The sequence below is a fragment of the Spermophilus citellus genome, assembly GCF_964194105.1.
Source record: "Spermophilus citellus genome assembly, chromosome: 3".
Taxonomy (NCBI): domain Eukaryota; kingdom Metazoa; phylum Chordata; class Mammalia; order Rodentia; family Sciuridae; genus Spermophilus; species Spermophilus citellus.
Window position 1 is genome coordinate 205,889,270 of NC_138184.1, and position 23,115 is coordinate 205,912,384.

Here is a 23,115-nt window from a genome sequence, read left to right on the forward strand (position 1 = left end):
AGTCCCCGTTTCACTACTGTTGCTTTACCAAGGGTCCTTAACCAGGTCACCTGGATCTCTAAGCATCAGTTTCCATATCATATGACAGTACCAGTGATACAGTGACAAGAACAGACAGCGATACCAGTGTACAGTGATTATAATAAATGGCACAGCTGACACCCATTGAGTACTCACCATGTCCTGGGTATTGTTTTAAGTTCCTTACAAGTATTAATTCACTGTTCTTCATAACAATCCTATACGGTAGGAACCATTATCATTCCCATTTTATAGAGGAAGAAATCGAGCCCCAGAGAAGCTATATCATTTACCCAATGTCACCCAGCTAGTAAGAAGCAGAGCTGGGATTCTAAACCATCTGATTGCAAGCCCACATACACAATTACAAGATATATAGTACATAAAAATATTGACTATACTCCATTTTAATTTTTGTCATAGAGAGTGGAATTACTCTAAGTTAAAGTTATCTGGGATATATCACTTCTGTATTATGCATAATTGTTCTAAATTATGTGGATGTTATTTACCGTCTGATTTATTTGTGTCTATCACTCTTTTACTAAAATTCATTAAACCAGTAGTTAATAGAACTGTTTGATCTCTGCATTTTGTATCCCAAATTTTAAGATAAAGAAGATATGAAAATTTATTTTGCATAATCAAAAATAATTCCATTATTTTTCCATTGTCCCCTCCAAAAAGCATTTTTCTCTAAAATCCTGTTCATAATTAAGGAAAGATGATTTAACAGACCCCCTTATAGCAGCAGAACTACTTACTATGTGTCTTCCCTTTCTAATGTGCCAAAGGAATTCCTATCCTTTGTCAAAGAGTGATGATTACATTACTTCCCTAAGAAAATTCTTGGCATCTCTCTCAGGGATATTACATGTAATGACCAAGACTGAAGACTTAAAATTACAAAACATAATCTTTCCCTAACCTGGATAATACAATCATTTCAAGCAAAGAACTGAGCACAAGAATAAAAAGAAAATCATATCACATGCTAAAAGACAAAGAACCAAAATTTTTGTTAGCATAGAAATTCCAAGCTGAAAAATGACAAACTTTGGCACTAATAGAGGGCAAATACTTAACCTATAAACTTATCTACATAGGAACTATATTATCTGATACATAACTGAAAGAACAGAATAAAGTCTTTCAAACACCATTCTTGCTCTCCATCTATGAGAAACGTTTCCCTATTCTTTTATAGTTCCTCAGTTGGTACTAACAGTGGTAGCCACAGCAGTTATTTATGGTCTGTTCTGATAGGTCAGTGCCCAAATCACACCAGTACTTAAATATTGTGGCCATAGTCCCTCCTTTTTATTCTCCTTTTAAAAAAAAAATCCTATTCCAGTTTGTTAAAATTTATTTCCTAGTTCACTTTTACAAAAAAAAATGGCATTATACTATATGAAATCACATTAACATGAGAAAGAAGATATAAGAACTTGGTTAGGAAGTTTATCCTCTTTCTTATTCCCAAACTCTCTCAGAGTACACAATAAAAATTATTCAAATGCCTATGATCAAATGCGTGTTGATATACCAACTACAAACATGGATAATCATGTTTCCATAATTTTGGAAAAAGCATTTTACGATCATGTCTATTTCTGTGATGTAAAAGAAATGAATAGTTCCCTATGGCAAAGATCCCGAATACTTACTCCATTTCCTGAACAAACAGTGCCTTCTTTACCACTTAAGCAAGTACTAAAGTTGAAGGAAGCCACAGGAAGACACCTGTGTTCCAAGCACATCATTTGAGGACCACAGGGTGTCCCATCCTCCACATAGCCAAGATCTACATCTTCTTCAAGCTTAACATGCCCACCACTAAAAATAAATGGGGAGCAAAAAGAAAATGGGGTTCTATTAATTCACATTCATCTTGACAATATACTCAAAAACTGGTGATATTGCTTCTTTTATTTTCTACTTAATTTTTTTTAAATCGAGTGATATCATTTCTTCTATTTTCTACTTATTTAATAAAAGCAAGTAGCATGTCAACATCTAAAGGGAGAAAACAATTGAATCTTTTAATTTTTCAGATACATTTACATAGCTTAGGATTTAAACATACCAGCCTGAATTGAAACAGTTTTACTATTTTGCCTTGGTTATTATGTAAAACCAATAAGTTCATTATTACTGGATTTGAAATAATAAATAGGTTTCATGATATAGTAATGCCAAGAATAAACCATTTCTTTGCCTGTGCTACTTTTTATTTTTCCTTAGATTGATGTTTTTCATTTGTTTGATGTTTCTTTGCCTACTTTTCTAAGAATTTACCATCAATTAATTCAAAACTAATCCAATGTCTCTCGGCCAAAGTCTCCACAGAAGATGTATCTGACCTTTTCTGTAGAAATCTCCCCTTGAGTTTCTGACCTGCTCCTATCTGTTCTGATTGTCCCCATGTACCTGGCATAGAGCTATAAATCCAGGATTCCCCAAACTATCAATTTGAGGAACTCCATATCTCTCTCTCCCTCCCATCAACCCCTATCTCCCCCTGTTTCCTATACCTACTACCTTACTCCTGTGTTTTGGTGGAGCGCCATTTCCACTAGCTTTCTGAGAAAGAGTATTGAATGGTACACTTTGGAAAAACTTCCAAATCTAAAAATGTCTTTATTTTCTACTCTCACACCAGATTTGACATTTTGTTATAAAATTCCAACTTGCAAATAATTTTCTCTGTTGTCTTCTGACTCTCAGGGTTCCTGTTGATAAAACTCTTAAGCCATTTTAAGTCTTAAGCCTTCAAGATTTCCTCCTTTGTGGAAACTTCTGGTATTCTTTGCTTTATTCCAAGGTTCTAAAATTTCATAAGGATATGTTTAGATGTGCCTCTAATTACACCCACTGTACCTGATACCCAGTGAGGCTGTTAAAATGGAAATTTCAGTCCTTCAGTTCTAGAGTTACACATTGATAATTTCCTCCCTTCTGTGCTCTTTATTATTTCTATTTTAATTTTATGGGTTTTCCTATATGCTCTCTTTTTTGCCTTTTATGAATACTATTAGGTAGATAATATCAATTACTGAGTTTCACTTCCAACATTTTTATATTTTAATTTCCAACAGCATTTTTTCTTCTCTGAATATTTCCCCACGTTTTTTTAAAAGGTAATACCCTATTTCCTTGTTTAATAATAGAAATCTTGTTTCTTTCATAAATATTAAGAAGTAATTTTCTTTTTCCCCCAATTTTTACATGTTGATAACTTTCTTCCTATGTCTCATAGTCTGCTCATGTCCGAATTGGGGAACCAAATAGATTATTGGAAATTTAGGGCATTCTGACTGAGCATCACTGAGATTAGACCACTTCCACACAACCTTGATATCAATATTCCCAGTTAGAAACCTTGTCTCTTATTCTCTGTAAGTACAAAGCCCAAATCAACTCTTAGCTGAGTTGAAGAAATAATCAGTATATCTATTTCACATACATTCATTCATCTATCTTATTTCACCCCTTTCTTCCAAATTCCTTTTCTCCCTCTTCCAAAGGTGGATGTTCCTACCAATTTCTAAGTCTTCTGGGAAGTGACACTATATCTTGGATTGGGTCTCAATTTTCTCCATTATTGAGAAACTCATTTTTCTTAGCTCCTGTAAGTTGTCTGCCATACAGCTATTTGCTTTACTTGTTCCAAAATTGCATTGTTGCCTTCTTTTTCTCTGCTTTCTAGTGGACATTAAGCTCTAAAAAAAAAAAAAAAAAAAAAAAAAAAAAAAACCCAAAAAAACCCAAAAAAACAAAGACCCACATAGAGTCCTTTTAGCAGGAATTCAGAAGGGAGCAAAAGCATTTGGATATATTTAACAAGCTGATTTTACCCAAAAGTCATGATTCACTTTCCTTCATAGAAAGAAATGCATGCTAAACCCTGCTTTATTTTACTGACCAACCAAACACATTCCTAGCAACCACATAATATTCTACATTCAACTAATTCTTATCTTCCCTTTCTCTCTTTTCTGTTTGAATTTACTCAATCACCTTCATGGATTAGACTCTATTTGGCTTTACTAACAGGCATGTGTACTGAAAACATACACCTAAGCTGCACTCCTAGGAGGTAAGATGATTAATGTTCTCACGGAGTGGTTAGTTACCTGCAGTTTAATGTTCTTCCCTGTTGCACAACCAAAGTGGATGTGATTTCACCATCGAGTTCTCCAAGCCTTGGGATATTGCCAATGTTGGTACACAAAAGGTAACCACAAAGCACATCCCTGTGTTGAGAGAGTACCAATTATTTACTTTACTTCTTTCCCCAAAGATATAACAAACCTTGCACAGTTGGAATGATAATCTTGTCTTATTTTAGGATTTGTTTTCCATCAACAATATTGCTTACTCATATGCCAAGCAAAATAAAATAAGCCCAAATTAGTTTCCCTCCTGCTTTAAAAAGTGTCTTCTCTGAAATTCTTGTTGGTGAATCAAAATTCCAATTGTTTCTTTTTCTGCTCTTTGGTTCAAGTGTTTATCTATGGAAAATTATCTATCAAATATACTTCTTTTACATCAGAATCTCTTTGCTTGTAACACATCATTGCATATAATAAACTATTTTTTTAGTATTTATAAGTTAAGGAATAACCTTAGGACAAGTATATTTTAGAATATACACATTTCTGCCACCTAACTCCCAGAATCAAAGAAGTAGTTAAATATTTTACATGTAGTTTATAGATTTTCAGCCACAAAGGCTCACCAGTGCATCTTTAAAATATTTCAGAGGCTGAGGCAGGAGGATTGCATGTTTAAGGCCAGCCTTGGCAACTTAGTGAGGCCCTGTCACAAAATGAAAACAAAATAAAAAGGACTGGGAATGTTCAGTGGTAGAGTGTCCCTGGATTCAATTCTAACTATTGGAAGAAATAAATTAATTAATTAAATGAAATATTTCAGTAGTTCTCCTATTATCACATACAATTATAATTTAACTTATATGATATTTTAACTGGTATTAAATACTATGATATATATTCTTTACATCTAACACATTTTAGTTATTGGTAGAGAAATAATAAAATATATTTTAGTAAATATCTGTGAAGATTTATTAGCAGTCAAGCCAGACTATACATGGAAATATCAGACTTCATCAGATAGATAAAAATTAAGATCCATATTTATCACAATGTTTTAATTTAGTCTTTGAAAAATAACTTTTAAAATTACATCATCATTTTACTCTTGCTATCATAAACAGTTCTTTTCAACACAGAAGAGATTATCATTTGATATTTTGCTGAGTTGCATTTATAAGTATTAACTTTTCTGAGTAATTTAAAATATATAAGGAAAAATGTAATCTTTATTCTTAAGGAAATCATACACTGGATGAGAAGTTAAGTCACATACATAAACAACTATAAAACATGGAATTGGGGGGAAAAGGCCATAAGAATAGCACAGAGGCCTGACAAAGTTCAGAGGACAAGAGGGAGATGATTTATTTCTAGAGGAAAAAATTAGGAAGAAAGTATTTTCCAACTGGGCATTGAGGATGGATGAACTTTTTATTGGTGATGGTATGGGTGGACACACTGCTTCTGAGGAGCTGGGTGTGGTGGTGCACACCTGTAATCTCTGTGACTCAGGAGGTTGAGGCAGGAGGATTTGAAAGTTTAAGGACAGCCTAGGCAACTTAATAAGACCCTATCTCAAAACAAAAATAAATTAAATTAAAAGAAAAAGAAAAAAAAGACTGTTTCTGAGGAATTGGTAGCACAAACACGGGTATGAAGGTAGGATAATGTAATGTATCTATTACAAACAGTAAGGTTTTCTAGATTTTGAAGGAGTAAAACAGACCAAAAAAAATGTAGTTTGGGGCAAAAAATGGAGAAGATACAGATCCAAACTAAGGTTCCATTGTATTCATTAATTAAGATGGCATAATATTCAGCAAAATGGTTAAAACAGTTCTCAAATAAAACTGCCTGAATTCTAATTCTGTTCCTACTACATCCTGCCTACATGACCTTGGGCAATTTAATTGACTGTCTCAGTTTCCTCATCCATAAAATAAGAGAACTGCCACAAAGATTAAGTGCCATAGTTTATGCAAAGTGTGATACAGTGCTTAGCACACAGTGTGTGCTCAGTAAATATTGGGTCCTATTCTTACTACTTATTAATATTAACCATGTGGAACTAGTAAAATTGGAACAAAAAATTGACATAATCAAAAGGATTCCAAAAAAGATTATTCTGATGGAACTATGCAAGAGACTGCTGGCATAGAAAAACTATTAGAAAATTTTGGGACAGCTGAGGATTGATCTAGGTCTAAATTGGGGTAATGGCAATAGAAATAGAAAAGAAGGGATGAATTAAACACAAAGGTAGAGGAGCAAAAGGGAAGAATAGTCATGATTTAGTGTTTGGACAATGTACAGAGGAAAAGCAGAGTCACGGATCCCTCCAGGCTTCTACACAAAGGACACTGAGACTTGTGACCTTTGGAAAAACCAGAATGGAAGATCAGAACTAGCTAATTGCTGAACAGCATTTTGTATCTATTCTGGCAGCTTTAATTGTTGCTGCTTATGAGATGCTGGGAGGTGCCCTCCAAATGAGAAGGTTCTGCAGGAGCAGCAAGAATGACCTTGGCCTTGGGAGAGAGGTCAGGGTACATGCCAAGATGTGGAAGCTCTTAGGATGCAGCAACCCTGGGAAGAGTTGAAGGGAGTAGGCAAGAGCATTCTTTGTGGGATGAAGAAAATTGGAACATCCTGGTCCCTCAAAAACATACACTCAAAATTGACTGAGGGGTGAACTCTGGGCTAATGTGTCCACCTCACCTTTTGTTGCACTGTATCCATGTGTCTTTGTTTTTCCCACAGTTTCCCTTCTCAGTCCCCTCGATGTTCAGTTTCTCATAGCAGTATTTGTCTGATGCTGTCACCTCTGAAGCAGAACAGAATTTTCTATCAGTGAGGGAGGCAACATGTGAGCTGTCCAAAATGTTTGCAGTGAAGGAAAACTGAAAGTTAAAGAGTCTTCAGTGTTGTCAAAACCATAATCAAAAACTGTACCCAGGGCCTACAAGAATTCACCTATATCAGACATCCTTGGTTCAGGTGCATTTTTCACGAATGCTCATTTGAATTTTGGGAAACAAATATACTTAGATATCTAATGGGATTTAGGCTTTAGACTGCAAGAACACTCTTTAGGATAGGGCTAATAATTACAGGACAACACTACCAAATGTTTGCTTGAATAAATTCTTGATACTGTAGTCTCCTTGCCAAATACAATGCATGAATTTCTCACTCAGAAAACTATTAATCAAAAAGTCAATTTTATTAAAAGTTATGCACTATAATTAGATTCAAGAAATAGCAGTCCAATTTCTACTATGCTTACTCATTATTAACAGTCATCAGAAAAAAAATCTCAGTTTACTGCTTTTAGGTGAGACTGAATTCATATAAAATCTGAGAGTAAAATATCATTTTAAAGTATGTCAGCATTTTTTGTCAGGTTTTTATCTTTTCTAAAGCAAGGGTGAGTTGATGATGTTATCTGAATTAGAGAAAAATGACTTGAAAACTTAAAGACAACTCATTGGTACAAGTTGAGCATCCCTAATCCAAAAATCTAAAATCTAAAATGCTAAGCAAGTGGTCTAGCACTGGGCTACATCCCAAACTGCCCTAGGTTCTTAATCTTTTTGAGTGCCAACATGATACAACAAGTGGAAAAGTTCACCCTAATCTCTATCACAAGTCATAGTCAAAATACAAGCATATGTCAAACACATACTATATAATACTACAAAGGCACATAGTAGATAAAATTACCTTCAGGTTATATGCAGAAGGTGCATATGAAACATAAATGAATTTTGTGTTTAGACTTGGGTCTCATTCCCTAGATATTTCATTATATCTACATGCAAATATTACTAAACCAGAAAAACATTTGAAATCTGAAACACTTCTGGTAACAAGAATTTCAGATAAGGGATACTCAACTTTATATATTAAACAACAAATAATTATGTAGGTAGTTTCTTTTCCTACTTTTCATTGTCAGCTACTATTTTTGCTGAAGTGAAGGAAACAAAGTATATCTCTTTGCTTAGAGTGTAAACTTGCATGACAAAATTTCTTCCCATCTCAGTGTTTCAGTAACTTGAAAGAGCATATACTTCCCCTCTTAATAGGACTGTAGCGACTACCTATTACATGTAACAATGCTCATTATTTTTATAGGGTTTTTTTTTCCGGATGCAAATTACCTTCTGAAAGAGTTTACAACAAAAATTGCTTCTAAAAGTATGAGTCAGTAACACTTCTAGAAAAAGTATATATACAACATTTAAATATAAATTTAATTACAGTATAACTTAAATAATATAAAAATATAATTGTTATATATTTTCCTCTGAAACTGACAAATATTGAAGAGATTAATGATAAAATGTCTTTCTGATACATAAGAGCAACCTCAGCAGAAGGTCACCTGTAACTAGGAAAGCCAGCTAGAGCTTAAGAAAGATAATTGAGGAAGAAGAAGCAACTCTAGCCAAAATGTTTAGTGCTTTCATTTTAAAAATCACATCTGATAATACACCTGGTCCCTTGAAGCCAACTATATGTAAAAACAGAAGAATAAGAGAATGTGAGAGGAAATACAACAACGGGTGCACTTTCCCCAAGGTTCTAAGTCAAGGATGGCCTATTCAGGATCCATGTCCATCCCATATGGTTATACAAGTTTTGTTAGGGCACTCCACTGAGGAGCTGAAATCAAGGTCTGTTCTATTCTCCAAGCTGTGCGCCCTGGCATCGCTTTGCCTGCCTGGCAGCAAAAGCACCTTCTGTCTCTGTCTCGTCCACAGGCGCTGCCAGCTAGCCAGGAAGTGTACAGTCATGTCTTCTCAAAGGAGGTGTCTTTCTCTAATTTCCAGAAAAGTGCCCACGCTAACACCTGTCATAGCTTTGAATGTCCCCCAGTCATAAAGTAAAAAAATTTGCTTCCAACCCACATGACCCTATAAAGTCTTCCTGATACCCTCCTTTGAAAATGATCAACCCTTATGATTATTATGCACCAATAAAAATATTTTTGAAATAATTATCAAGCCACACTGATTACTTACTTTGTCCCCAGATATATTTGCATTGTCTATCCCTGGTTTTACATCGTCCTCCAAAGCAAATTCCCTAAAATGGAAAAGCAAATACCCATTAGCAATGCAATGTCTGTTTATGTCAGAAAACTGACAGAAAAGGAAATACGACTGGGGAAAAACAGCAGATAGGTATTATAAAGCCCTTTTATCTTCAGAATTGATTATGAAACTTTTTAAATGATATTCCTATTTTGACAATATCTCAGTATTTCTTTCATGTTGGTGCCACATGAAAAATTTAAATAAAAGTGAAAATGGCCTACCTGAGTACCATCACATGAATATCCATCCATTTTATGAATATTAGGGGCACACTAGGAAAAGAAAACAAACTATGAACCAAACACAGAGCAAAATATCAGGCTGAGCTAATCAGTTTAGTGTTTATATTTTAAAAATCACATTTGATGATACATTTGGTCCCTTGAAATATCTATATATAAAAACAGAAGAACAAGAGAATGCAAGAGGAAATACAACAACTGGTACACTTTCTCCTAAAAACGGGATGCTATGACAGGCAAATACAGTTGATTACACAGAAGCAAGCAGAAAGAACTGACTGCAGTGGGCTCAGTAAATGACATATTAAGAGATATGTTTCATACAGATCACTATTCCTCTGAGCAAGAAAAGAAAGAACACAAAGCAAAAAGTAGCCCAACTTGTTTCCCTTCTTCTGCCATGAGAAGCAATGCAGACCCTTCGCTGCAGGCAATAACTTTCAACTAGAAGTCTGCTTCTAGAATTAAAGCTAGAAAAGACATGGCTTATATATTATATTTAATACTTAAATTAATAAAAATAATATTAAATTATTTTACAATTAATTCATTATATTTTCTTGAAGCAACTAGAAAATTATAGAGCATTTATTTTGTCAGGCTATAAACAAACAGTAATTTTAAAATGTATTACTACAATGATAGAAAAATGTCTAATTACGTAGTCATTTGGGAAAAAATTGGAAAATGTAAAAAAAAGGAGGAAAAAAAAGAGAGGTCCATCACATTCCACCATTCAAAATTGCTATTTTTTATATTTTAGTATAATTTATCTCTACCTTTTTCTATAAAAATTGATTTTTAAACATAAGTATGGTCAAATTATAGATAATAATTTTTTAATTTTTTTTTTTTAGTTGTAGATGGACACGGTAGCTTTATTTATTTTTTGTGGTGCTGAAGATCAAACCCAGTGCCTCACAGGTGCCAGGCAGATGCTCTATCACTGAGACATAATCCCAGCTCAAATTATAGATAATATTTTATATTTTGCTTCTTTGCTTTATATTTGTCATATAAACTTCCTGTCAAGGTGAACTTTTTATAGCTACCATCTTTAATAAATATAATGCATTGCTTTAAGCTAACAATGTACTACAATGATCACTTATATCCAATTAATTTTGACAGTTAAAACTAATGCAAAAGAGCATTTTGTACAGACATCATTTTTAGACTTTTGATTCTTTTAAAATTTATGCTTTTTATTTAATCACAATGTGTGTGTGTGTGTGTGTGTGTGTGTGTGTGTGTGTGTGTATGCAGGTAATTATTTATTCATTGAGTCATCATCATCATTAAGTATTAACTTAGAAAATCCCACTGATTAGAAAGAATGGAACAATACTTTTATATAGAGATCTTTAATCTCTTTGTATGATTCCTTTAAAATACATCATTTTTAATGGTTAATGTAAGTTTACCACTCTTGATATCTTCTTATCTGGAGAAAAAATAAATGTGGGCAGTCTTGACTCAACTATACATGAATTTCAGTTTCTCTGTTTTTGTCCCCCAATCAACCTCCCACACAACATGGTTTCAATTTCAGTTATCACACCATATTAATGTGAGTAACTGCATAAAATACAAACTTTGCTATTAGCTCTTCAGTCAGCTGGTCACTGTGCAAATAACAGATATCCTTCATGACCAGTGACCCATCCTGTCTTTTCTTTTAAATCCCTATCAGTGATTGTCACCAACCATCTGCTTATTCAATTCACAGACAGCAAAGTGTGTAGTTGTGCTGTCTCTTTGACTTCTAGTAATATTATGTGGCATTTGAAAAAATGGATCATCAAAAGAGGGAATTGGCCAACAAAGATAAAAATGTAGCCAAGAAATGAAAGCGATGACACCAGAAGTGAAATTCAAATTGAATGCAAATAGAATTACAGGAAAAATAAATAAACAGCTAACTGTGGGGATGACTATTGCTCAGGAGATTCTAGATATGCAGCCTGAGAAACCTAGTGAAGGAACTCACTGGCATAAATGAAGTGGGCATGACCTAACAGGTGAAGATGTGTCCGAGGAAGCGACGCTGACAAGACACTCAATATGTATGGCTTCACATCCCTCAAGAGATATTTAATGACATTAAAAGCATAGAGGGTAAGACATTGAAAGCAGATTCAAACTTAGAAAGGAGTATGACAAGGTACAGAATAATGCTTACTCTGTATCGTAAAATTTACCAGGAGCAGCAGCAGGCACAGTTCAAACTACACCTCAAGTTTGGTATAAAGAAATATAATACTTTAACTCTCAATGTTTCTGTTTTAATTTACAGTATGCTATATAAACACCAGTTAATATTTTTCATTTCCCTGTGCATTTAACACTATCAGTAAGAGAGTTTTGACAGAGTCTTTTAAAGATGACAGAACAACTGTATTTTCCATTGATCCTTACGACTGTGTTGCATGGTTTCAACTTGCATGGTCATTTTTACAGTTCAGCACAATTGTGCAAAGTGAGAACTGATCATTTTTAAATCTGTGAACCTGCATCACAGATTGCAATTTCCCCAGCATGTTTATCTACAAATAAACACTATTAAATTTAAAGAGAACTGTTAATGTTGGAGGTGATGTACTATATCAGAAATGTAAGAAACAAGAGAGAGAAAAGGGTCCCCTCTCAGAACCCAGTGCTCTAGGGATCTCTGCCTCAGCTGGCTCCTGTTTCAGTCAGCTGAAGAGAGGGCCTTTTGTTTTCTTTCCTAGAAAGATAAAAAGAAAATGCCATTCACTCCCTACTTAATATAAAAAACAAAATACTTAAGGCAACATATAGTCTTAGGGGAATTCAATATTAAAACAAAATTATGCTGAACGTCTGCTCAAGCTTTGATTACTAAAACTAAAATTTCTAAAAAATTAAAAAGAAAGTGAGAGATAATATGAAAGAAACATGAATTTTGTCCATCTACATTTCTCCTAAGGGTCAAGTGCACTAAAGATACCCCTACTTTTTCCACTGTGGTTTAGAGTAATTATTTTGCAGATTACCTGGCTTGAATTTCCTGAGCATGTTTCAGAAATATCACAATCGTTCACTGCTTCTCGGCACACGGTCCCCATAGGCTGAAACTAAAATGAACAAAAATCGATGTGAAAGACTAGAAGGAACAAAAGCTCTCACAGTATCATCTTAAAAAAGCAAAATGAAAAATGTTTGGATAGGAATACCTTTGGCTATTTTAAAATCATAGTGTGTGAAAATTGCAGTTATTGAACAAAATGCTTTTTTAACAGTTTTAAGTAACAGTTTTTTGTATATGAAGTAACTTCCATATTCATCACACGTAAGTCTCATAATATCTTGCTAAAATGCTAAAATTGGACAAGGCTTGATGGTACGTCTCCACAAGAATGCTTGGCTTGTCCAAGCTCTTGTCATCTTTCTTGCAAGGAGGTTTTAAGCTTTTTAGGCTTTATCCTTCTTTCTTATTCACACCTTTATCACATAACTTTTTATTTTTTTGGTCTCTCTTATCTGCCAAGATTGGAAAAGCTACATTTGGGGCTGAATCACAAAAGTTAGGTTTTCTGGCAAAGCCATATCCTCCCAAGCTTTCTCTTCCCTTCTTTTCATGTGCCTCATTACGCAAAGATTTAAATTTTGGTTATTTACTTGTTATTAATGTTCCTATTATTGGTGCCTATGAATTGGAGTCTGGAGTTCTGGGGATTATCGGTTGGTTGGTTTTTTTTTTTCTTTTTTTTTTTTCTTTGTTTCTTTTCAACCAGTGGAAATACTTCTTGGAAGTATGCATTTGAACAAATAAATTTTTAACCCCATTGGATTTACAAAGTGCAGGAATACTCATGGTAACAAAATCGAGCAGAGATAAATAAAGCTATACTTCTCCTTTCCTGTGCAATGCCTCTCTTTTCCCTCTCTAAGACTCTGACATTTAGGGCTGGATTCTTCTGTGCTTTTCTCTTTGTTTGTACAAACATACTTATTATCAGGCTTCCCTGACTTCTGTGCAAACCACACTTTCTTCCCCCATTCAGAACCCTCCTAGCACTTGAGTCTCCTCTGCTTCTAGATCATGTGCAGCCCACCAGCTCCAATCAGGATTTTAAAAGATAGTTTTAGATGACTCAAACAAAATTTGTGCTCATTCAACAAGGATTTACTAAGCACTTAGGATGTGCCAGGCACTGTTCTCAATGCTGGAGACCCGGTGGAATACAAAACACAAAAACTCTGCTCACAAAAACCCTGCATTTTAGTAGGGGTAAATGGGCCATAAAAATAAGGAAATGGCAAAGTAATTTAATTTTACATGTCTGATTCTCTTCTTTCTCAAAATTGGGGCAAGCCAATTAGAATATAAAGCAGAAATATGTACAGATTTGAAGTACAGTTTAGATGAGACTATAAACATTCAAGAATTTCCAAGAAACTTTAGAAAAATAAAAAAGCACAGTAAAGGAAGATTTGCTCTAAGTGCTGGGATACAGCAGTAAATAAATCAACCAAAATTCCTGCTGTACTAGAGCTAGAGCTTATAATGGGAGGGGGGAAATAATAACCAAGTAAGCAAGATATATCTTACTGCAGAGGTCCACAAATTATGGCCTGAAGGCCAAATTGGCTGACTACCTAACCTTACAAATAAGTATTACTGGAATTACAGCCACACACATTGTTTCTGCATTTTCAATGGCTGCTTTCAAAGACAGAGCTGAGTAATTGTGATGCTTTAGGAAAACCTATTTACTATATAGTCCTTTATAATAAATGTTTGCCAACCCTCGGCTTATACATTATTTATATATGTTATATACATTATAATACACACACACACACATATATATATATATATATATATATATATATATATATATATAGAGAGAGAGAGAGAGAGAGAGAGAGAAGATACATACAACTTCACAACTTCTCATCTTGATCCTCTCTTCCCCCTCCTCCATTTACTATCCTGCCTCTGGATCCCCAGGGTAGGGTGAAGGGAGTTTTGGGGTAGAGAAAGTGGCAAGAATGATTTCACTCGACTGGTATACTATATTGTAGTACAGTAATTAATTGTGTCATTATATTTTAGGTATGTTATTATTCTATGCTTGTTCCTTATAATGATTCTATCACAAAGAGCCTAATTCTGTATGCCAAAGGGGGAAAAAAAGGTACAATTACACGTATTTAACAGATGGGCAGACATTTATTTAATCAAAGATTAAAATAAATGATTCAGGATCCCTTGTTATAGCACTTGGAGGAGCTGACAGAGCAAGCAATTGTGGTCGCCAAAATGAAAGAATGTCTGTTTCACATTTGGTTGAATCTTCCTTTTTTAGAGATTGCTTTCAGAGATCTCTGCCAGTGCCGTGCTTGTCTTAAAAAGCTGCCAGAAGACACAGCAGTGCAGTGGAAACAACAGAAACTGCTGCCAACAGATCTGGGATGGAAGGGCTGCCAGCAGATCTGGATGTGACTGCATATCCCTTCCTTACAAGCTGAGTGGGCCCCTGCAGGTGACTTAAATTCCTTGGAACTTGGATTGCTCGATTATAAAGATCAGGATAATAATGCCTATCCCCAAAGTGTGCTTGTGTGCATTCTCTAAGACAGTGGTCTCAACCAGGGGTGATTATGTCCCCAAGGGTATATTTGGCAATGTCTGGAGACATTCTTAGTTGTCATTCTTGGGAAGATTACTTCTCACATCTAATGGGTAAAACTTCAGGATGCTGCTAAACATCCTACAATGCACAAGACACATTCTCACAACAAAGATTTATCCAGCCAAGGATGTCAATGATACCAGAGTAGAGAAATTCAGATGTAGGGTGATAATAAATTCAAAGTACTTAACACAATCTCTGGCACACATCGGAGACTTACTGTGATAGCTTTATATCTCACCTTCCTTTAACTCATTAAAGATATTCAATCTGCAAATAATCACAAAGAGAGTGCTGTGCCTATTTATTTATTTGTTCAACAAATATTTATTAAGAACCTATAACAACAATGGTGTAAATTCTTGGCTCTGCTCCAAAAAAAAAATGTACAAACTGGAGACAGATATTAAACCTTAGACATAATACAGAATATTATATCAGATATCATATGAGATAAGAAAAAAGAATTTCATTTCTTTGGGAAAAGTAAGTTCCAAATTGTGGGTCTTGATGTAAAGAATTAAATACTTAGAGACAGGGATGAGGATGGTATTGGGAAGACGAACTCAGACAAAGCGTATAAAAATGCATTCTCAATTTCCATGTACAATAAACTATGTAAGGTACTATCATCCCTGAAGTATTCCTTTCACTCCCTCAACAGCTAACGCAAGAGATATAGCTGGGCACAGTAACGCACATCTATAATCCCAGCTATTCAGGAGGATGAGGCAGGCAGATCACGAGTTAGAGGACAGCCTAGGCAACTTAGGGAATTCCTGTCTCAAAATAAAAAACAAAAAGGGTATAGCTCAGTGGTACAGCACCACTGGGTTTAATCCTCAGTGCTCCCCATAAAAACATGAGAAGGAGGAGGAAGAAGAACAGGAAAAGGAATAATATAAAGGAGAGGAGGAAGAGGAAAAGAAGTAGGAATGGAGAAGGAAGAAAATAAGAGGAGGGAGGAAGAGTGGGAAAAAGAGGAGGAGGAGGAGGAGGAGGAAAGATATATCTGAGTGAGAAGAAAAGGAGGATCTCTTGAATCCCTACTTGGCTTCCCAAAGAAATGTAGGCATATTCAAAGATAAGTAACACCTACTTTCATTTACTGTCCCTGCTCCTCAGGGAGGTTGTAGAGAGAACAGCCTTGGGATGAGCATGTTCAGCAAGAACCCTGACTTACTTGGTATCAGACCTTGGGAAAACTACCATTAGAAGGGAAAGATGTTAACTATATCTCACAAGATTCTACGAGGGTCCTGTAAGCATCTGGCATTCAGTCATTAACTATGTATTAGATACTATGATTATTAGGTGCGATTTACCCAGCCTTAGCAATTAATCACATGTGTCCTTCCTTCTGTCCATTCGTCATTAAGCAGCATTCATTACCTTGCACTTTTTACAACAGAGACCATCACTGCATTGAGAGTCCTGAGTCAAGGTGCATTTCTTACAACACTCTGCTCCTTCAAGGACACATTCCTAAGGAACATAAACATTTGCCAAACATCAGAAAACAACATCATTTCCTAAAAAGTAGCAGCATGTTTCCTAAAATAAATGTAAAAACTCACAATAATCTCTCATCCACAAATACTATAAAATTTCTAAGCATAATACTTGCTCTGTTTTGTCTCAATGTGTGTGGACCAGGAACAACCCTGAGTCACCTGTAAACCATCTTCAAAAGCACCACAGACTTACTGTAGGGGTTCCACAGTCACACTCTTCTCCAGTTTCAATGAAGCCATTGCCACACTCAGGAGGGTCGAGCAGCTATGGAAGGAAAACAAAAAAGGGAACTAAAACATAGAAAAGTCAACAGCAAAGACTTTGAGAGACCTAGGCACTACACCCACACCTCTGCATACCTGCCAGTCATCCCAAATATGTATTTATTTAGCTAAACTAGAAAGCATGGTTTTTTACAACTTATAACTTATAAGTGTCTCCTCCTGTTTCCATTTCATATTTAATATGTGTATATACTTTACAAATATTTATATAACATATACACCAAACAGCATCTGGTAAAAGTCACCAAAATAAAAGATGATCTAGTCATTGACTAAAACTAAGACTGACTGATGCCTGAAATTCCATTATAGTCAGGAAGTAAGGGGTTTGGAGTCAGAACATCTGTCATATTGGCACATGGCTAGAGAATAGCTCAGTGGTAGCACATAATGCCTGGCATGAATCAGGCCCTGGGTTCAGTCCCCAGGATCAAAATAAAATGAAATAAAAGCGTGGAACAACTACTTAACATCTCAGAGACTTTACTATGTTAAACAGGAATAATAATATTTGTGGGGAGCCACTCTGAATGATTCACATCTTCCATCCTGGAGCAGAGATGTTTTGACCGTCACTACATCTTGTAGTGACCTGGACATTGCCCCAGTCCCAGAAGTTGAGGGCACGTCTCCAGAGGTAGGCGTGTCACCCATGGCCCCTTGGGTCGAATTACACTCACCTGTCCTTTGTAACCCTGCTCCTTCTGACCTTTTTTGGATAGAACTTTCTAAGAATAAGGGTCTCCCCAATAAAAGCCCATTTCCATGTCACGCTGTCTCTGGCCAGCCTCTGGTGACTTTCTCTTGCTCTCCCATTTGGAGAGCCTGAAGCCGAGAGCGGAGAAACTGTCCTGAAGCTTGTTTAAAGGTAAAGTGTGTGTCTATGGTTTATTTGGTGTCCCTGGAAATTCACAGGAGCGACCTTAAGTTCAGCTGCCTACGCAGGTTGGGGGCAGCAAATATTAACTGTTCATCAAATTAATCAGCTGTCCAAAAGTTTTCTGAGAATCAAGTTTAATCATCTGTGAAAAGCCCTTTATTAATCATCTTTTTCTCCAAGTTACTTCAACAACAAGAAAAGAATCACAAAGTTAATATACCCACTGAACTATTCAATATAAAATATAACTCCTACTATTAGTATATAGCTTTGCAGAGAAAAGCAATAAAAATTTGTCCCAGATATTAAAGCAACTTTTGGACTATCCAGGAGTACATTTTAGGTCAGTTTTATTTTTTAACTCTCTATCAATTTTATTACCTTTCAAATACAATTTATCCTATGGTGATAGGCTGTTAGAGTCTGTAAACAAGTCAGGATGGCGCCTGGCAAATGTTAGAGTCTGTAAACAAGTCGATGGCACCTGGCATTTTGCCAGAGGGAATGGTTTGTGAAGTAACGCCAGAGAGCCATTAAGTGTGGAGATTCCTTATTGGTTGACTGCTGTATCTATTTTATGTTAATTAAGATAAGCTGTGTGTAATGTATATATACCCCTCGTGTCCTACAATAAACGGCTCCCACTCCTGCTGTATCAATGTACACAAGTTCCTCATCACCCCCCGGTTATTTTGCCCAGCCAGCCGGGCTGCGGCAATAGGCAGTTGGTAAATAATGACTAATTACTATTAGCTAGGAACATAATATTCATTCAAAAGTTAATTAAAGTTGCCAGGCACAGGGGCACTTGCCTGTAATCCCAGCAACTCAGAAGACAGAGGCAGGAGAATCACAAATTGAAGACCAGCCTTAGCAACTTAGGGAGACTCTGTCTCAAAATTTAAAAAAGGGTTTGGGGATATTGTTTGGTGGTAAAGTGTTTTCCTAGCATGCACAAGGCCCTGGATTCAATCCCCAGTACTGAAGAGAAGCAAAAAGGGCTGGGAATGTGGCTCAGTGGTAGAGTACCCCTGGATTCAATCCCATACCACAAAAAAGAAAAAGTTAATCAAGGTGTTCAGACTATAAAATGGAAGTGTACACACAACTGTCAACACACACACACACATACACACACACACAAAACTAAATAGAATAAAAACTCAAAGCAAGATAAAGAAAACATAAAAAATGAACTCATTTCTGCTGTTATCATCAGAATAGGCCAAAATGCCCAATATTAAAGTTGATTTTGAAAATGTAGACAGACATTTTAGCATATCTAGATACGTACATATAGGCCAAATTGAAAAGCTCTCTTTTATACACCCAAAGGCTAAACAATGGTGTGTATGAGCATGCAGAAAGATTAATCATTAACATCTCTGCTCACATTATTACCTTGGAAGGCTTGTTGAACAGGCAGGCGCCACCCCCACTGTTCAGGAAGTCATGATACTCTTCAATGTTACACTGGGTGAACTTTTTAGGAAGATAATAGCTGTGGGAGAGAAGAAAATCAATACTGGGATGCAATGTGAGCCTCCCTTGCTTGTTTATTAGTCTTAAAATTGAACATTATTAAAATTATACATTATTCTTTCAAGATGAAAGAATAAAGTCCTCTTAGGTACAACATTTGTATTCAACCTACAAGAATTTTTATTCAACCAGTATATTTCTAAATTCTTCATTCAGTCACTAATGGTGACAAGACAGTAATGTATATCATTACTTGTATATGCAATCAAAGAAAACACATAAAGCAGCAACTATAATTTTGAAAAAAAATATTTCATAGTCTTAAATACTAAATCTGGGCTGGAATCCAAACAACAGAGAACTCTACAAAATAATTGACCTATAACTTATAAATGTGTCAGGTCATAAAAGTCAAAGACTGAGGAACTACTACAGACTGAAGGAAGCTAAAATGACATAAAAATAAATGTGATGGGCTGTGGATGTGGCTCAAGCGGTAGCGCGCTCGCCTGGCATGCGTGCGGCCTGGGTTCGATCCTCAGCACCACATACAAACAAAGATGTTGTGTCCGCCGATAACTAAAAAATAAATATTAAAAAAATTCTCTCTCTCTCTCTCTCTCTCTCTCTCTCTCTCCTCTCTCACTCTATCTTTAAAAAAAATAAAATAAAATAAATGTGATGCCTCACTCTGAATCCTTTACTGTAAAAGACACTATTGACGTATAGGCCATTCTTGAATGAGGGCTAAGATTCAGATGATTTTACTGGCTAGGTTGTAGGAGGATGTTCTTGTCATAGAAATGTAACCTATGTATCTGAGGGTAAGAGGGCACAGATTGGCAATTTATGATTCAAGGAACCAAAAGGATCTTTGTTATTCATCTTGCAACTTTTTTCAAGTTTCAAATTGTTTTAAAAAATTCATGTCAGAATAAAAAGTAATAAAGGGCAAAGAGAAAAAAGAAACTTGGTCAGATACCTTCAAAATGAGCACAAATGCCCTTAGATCTAGTAATTCAGCTTTTCAGAAAATTTTCTTAAGAAATAACTAGCTATTACACAAGGATATATAAACACAGATATTTGTGGTAGCACATAACATAAAAATATCCCAAATATTTAACAGTAGGAGAATGATTAGCTGAACTGTGATATGTGGATAAAATAGAATAATATGAAATGAATTAATAATCATAGTAATAAAGAATAGTTAGACTCAGAAAAATGCTGACTATATAATGTTAAGTAAAAAAAAGGTGAATAAACATCATATAACCAACAGGAACAAGATTTTATAAAACAACAATAAAAATGAAAAAAGAAGAATATGAGTTAAAAAACACTAGTATTTTAATATCAACATGGTTATCATTGGAGAAAAAAATAAGAATTTTATTTTCTATATTTCTCTAAAACTGTTTTTCTTTGATCTTTATGAAAGTGAAAAAATAAGATAATAATGAATGATTTTTATAAAGTCTTTCCTGCTAGCCACAAAGACAGTGTCCATTTATAACCATAACTCTGTCTAGCACAGTGGTTAATGTTTCATAAATTATAATGGAATTTATAATGATTATTTAGGCTAAACTCATTTTTTTAAGTATTTCATGCCAAATTCTCCAAATAAAGCTGTCTTGGGTATAAGTTATCTAAACTATTCTGTTTCTGTCCATGCTTTTTTTCTAATAAGACACAGACTTTATTCTTAATTTTAAAAGTTTCTTTCATATATTATTCCTTTCTTCAATGCCTGCCTCGTTAAATTCTTATCACCTTCCCTACCAATCCATCCAACACATCCTGCCACAGTTATCAAATGTAAACAGGGCTCTCTCCAATTTTCCCTTTTCATTCAATTGGTCAAAACTTGAGAAAGTTCTCTACTACTGAAGTAAAAAGTCCAACTTTTAGGACTCTTAGAAGTCAAAGTCTAGTTCTACCTCTGCCCTGCCAGGATGCCTACAGCTGCCACAACTCAGCCCATTCTCCACACCTCACAGTGGGGAGCTCAGTCATTACCCCATAACTGGGGAGTTAGAAAATCATTCCTTTACAGGGAAGCTCTTTATATATGGATACTTGAAGTGTATGAATTGCTCTTACCCTTTATTTTTGACACATCTGACTTCTTATAACTTTCACACACACATTCTGAACTCTACCAAATAGACATTAATTCCTCTACCATTATAATATAACCCTTCATGCATCTGAAGGCAAATATGTCTTTCCCCTGTCTCTGCCCTCAAACTTCTGTTTTACAAGATTGTATATCTATTATATTCAGCCATTCTTAAAAATTTAGTTTTTATATCTTTAAATAGAAACTGATGGTTATTCATTTCAACTATGGTTTCCAATATTTAGCAATATAGAGGAACTTCAGACAGCGAAAATGGAAGGGATATACTCATGGGAACTATGCATCCATAATTAGTAATGTTAAGTGATACTTGGCATAGATCAAATTTATAGAGTCATATTAGATAATTTTTTTTATAAAAAGAATTTTTCTCTTGCTTCATCTACTTAATGTAGGAAGAATTCCAATTCAAAGAGCTATACATATCTGAAGGTAACCATTTGATTTTTTTTGGTGGGGGGGTAGGGGGCTGTACCAGGGATTGCAACCAGGAGCACTTAATCACTGAGCTGCATTCCCAGCCCTTTTTTATATTTTTTTTAGAGACAGGTCTTGCTGAGTTGCTGAGGCTGACTTAGAACTCATGATCCTCCTGCCTCAGTCTCCTGAGCTGCAGGGATTACAGGCATGTGCCCCTGTGCCCAGCACCATTTGATTTGGCTTAGTACTATGCAGATTGTCTATAAAAGTTTTAATAATTAACCAGAACAATCAAATAAAAGATATTAAATAGCTTTTAAAGAACAGGAATCTCCACCATAACATTCAGTAATTGTTGGAAAATTATAACTGTATTACTTCTTCTCATTATTAAATAAATGTCCAAAGAAAATTTAAAAAATTTTTAAATGCATGTTTGCATACACATTCCCTCCATCATTTATTTGCCTTGTCCTGATAATTCAAAATTCAAATTTAATCAATAAATATTTTTTAAAATCAAGTTTGTACAAAGGATTATGGTATATGGTATGAACTATAATTACTATGAAATATAATCTCTTAAAATGATTAAATCACTAAATGGTGAGAGGAAGCAGAAGAATGTACAGCATTAAGTTATAATGCAGGCATTAAAGTTATAATAAACTTCAGATGGTTAAAAATGTGGTTAGAAAGAGAAAAGGATGAAAGATGTTACAGAGAACATAGTTAGGAAACCAAAAGAAGCTGGAATTAAGACAAGCAAATTTTCATAAAGCTAAAAATCTTTGTAGCATATGGTTAGTAAGTCAGAAAGCTGAAAACCTATGTCCAATTATGGTAAACAAATGGATCAGAATAGTAGGAGAAAATAAGATTTGAAATGAGGATAAATAAAGATTGTGGGCATCTAACTAGTGATAAGAAATTTGAATTTTATTCTTCAGAAAATAGAGACAAAAGTTCTGAACAAGAGAATGGCATTTAATGAACTGCATGGATTAATCTCACAAACAACGTTGATCAAAATAAGTAAGTTGCAGAAAAATACACACAGCATGCCACCTCTTACAAACTGCAAATGTGAAGCAAGGCTATGTTTTACGCATATACACATTAAATGTATAAAGAAGGAACTGAGAATAATTTGAACCAAATCCAAGATGGCGGTTACCTTGGCAAGGGCTAGAGACTAATAAGGACGAACACAAGGGAACTTTACCATGTAGGCAA

General features: G+C 35.0%; 1 protein-coding gene across 12 annotated transcripts in view; it reads right to left on the reverse strand.

The window, feature by feature from the left end:
* Window positions 1–23,115, reverse strand: part of ADAM22 (ADAM metallopeptidase domain 22) — a gene marked incomplete at its 3' end in the record, with an annotated part of 236,273 nt that overhangs the window by 37,315 nt on the left and 175,843 nt on the right. For all 12 annotated transcript variants that reach the window (XM_081287154.1, XM_081287160.1, XM_081287163.1 and 9 more), the window contains exons 15-23: window positions 19,230–19,329; window positions 16,857–16,928; window positions 16,542–16,634; window positions 12,504–12,584; window positions 9,466–9,516; window positions 9,170–9,233; window positions 6,861–6,966; window positions 4,158–4,277; window positions 1,689–1,857 (exon numbers count right to left, since the gene is read on the reverse strand). In XM_081287154.1, coding sequence (XP_081143280.1) covers window positions 1,689–1,857; window positions 4,158–4,277; window positions 6,861–6,966; window positions 9,170–9,233; window positions 9,466–9,516; window positions 12,504–12,584; window positions 16,542–16,634; window positions 16,857–16,928; window positions 19,230–19,329 — 856 coding nt within the window. The remainder of the gene's footprint in view (window positions 1–1,688; window positions 1,858–4,157; window positions 4,278–6,860; window positions 6,967–9,169; window positions 9,234–9,465; window positions 9,517–12,503; window positions 12,585–16,541; window positions 16,635–16,856; window positions 16,929–19,229; window positions 19,330–23,115) is intronic.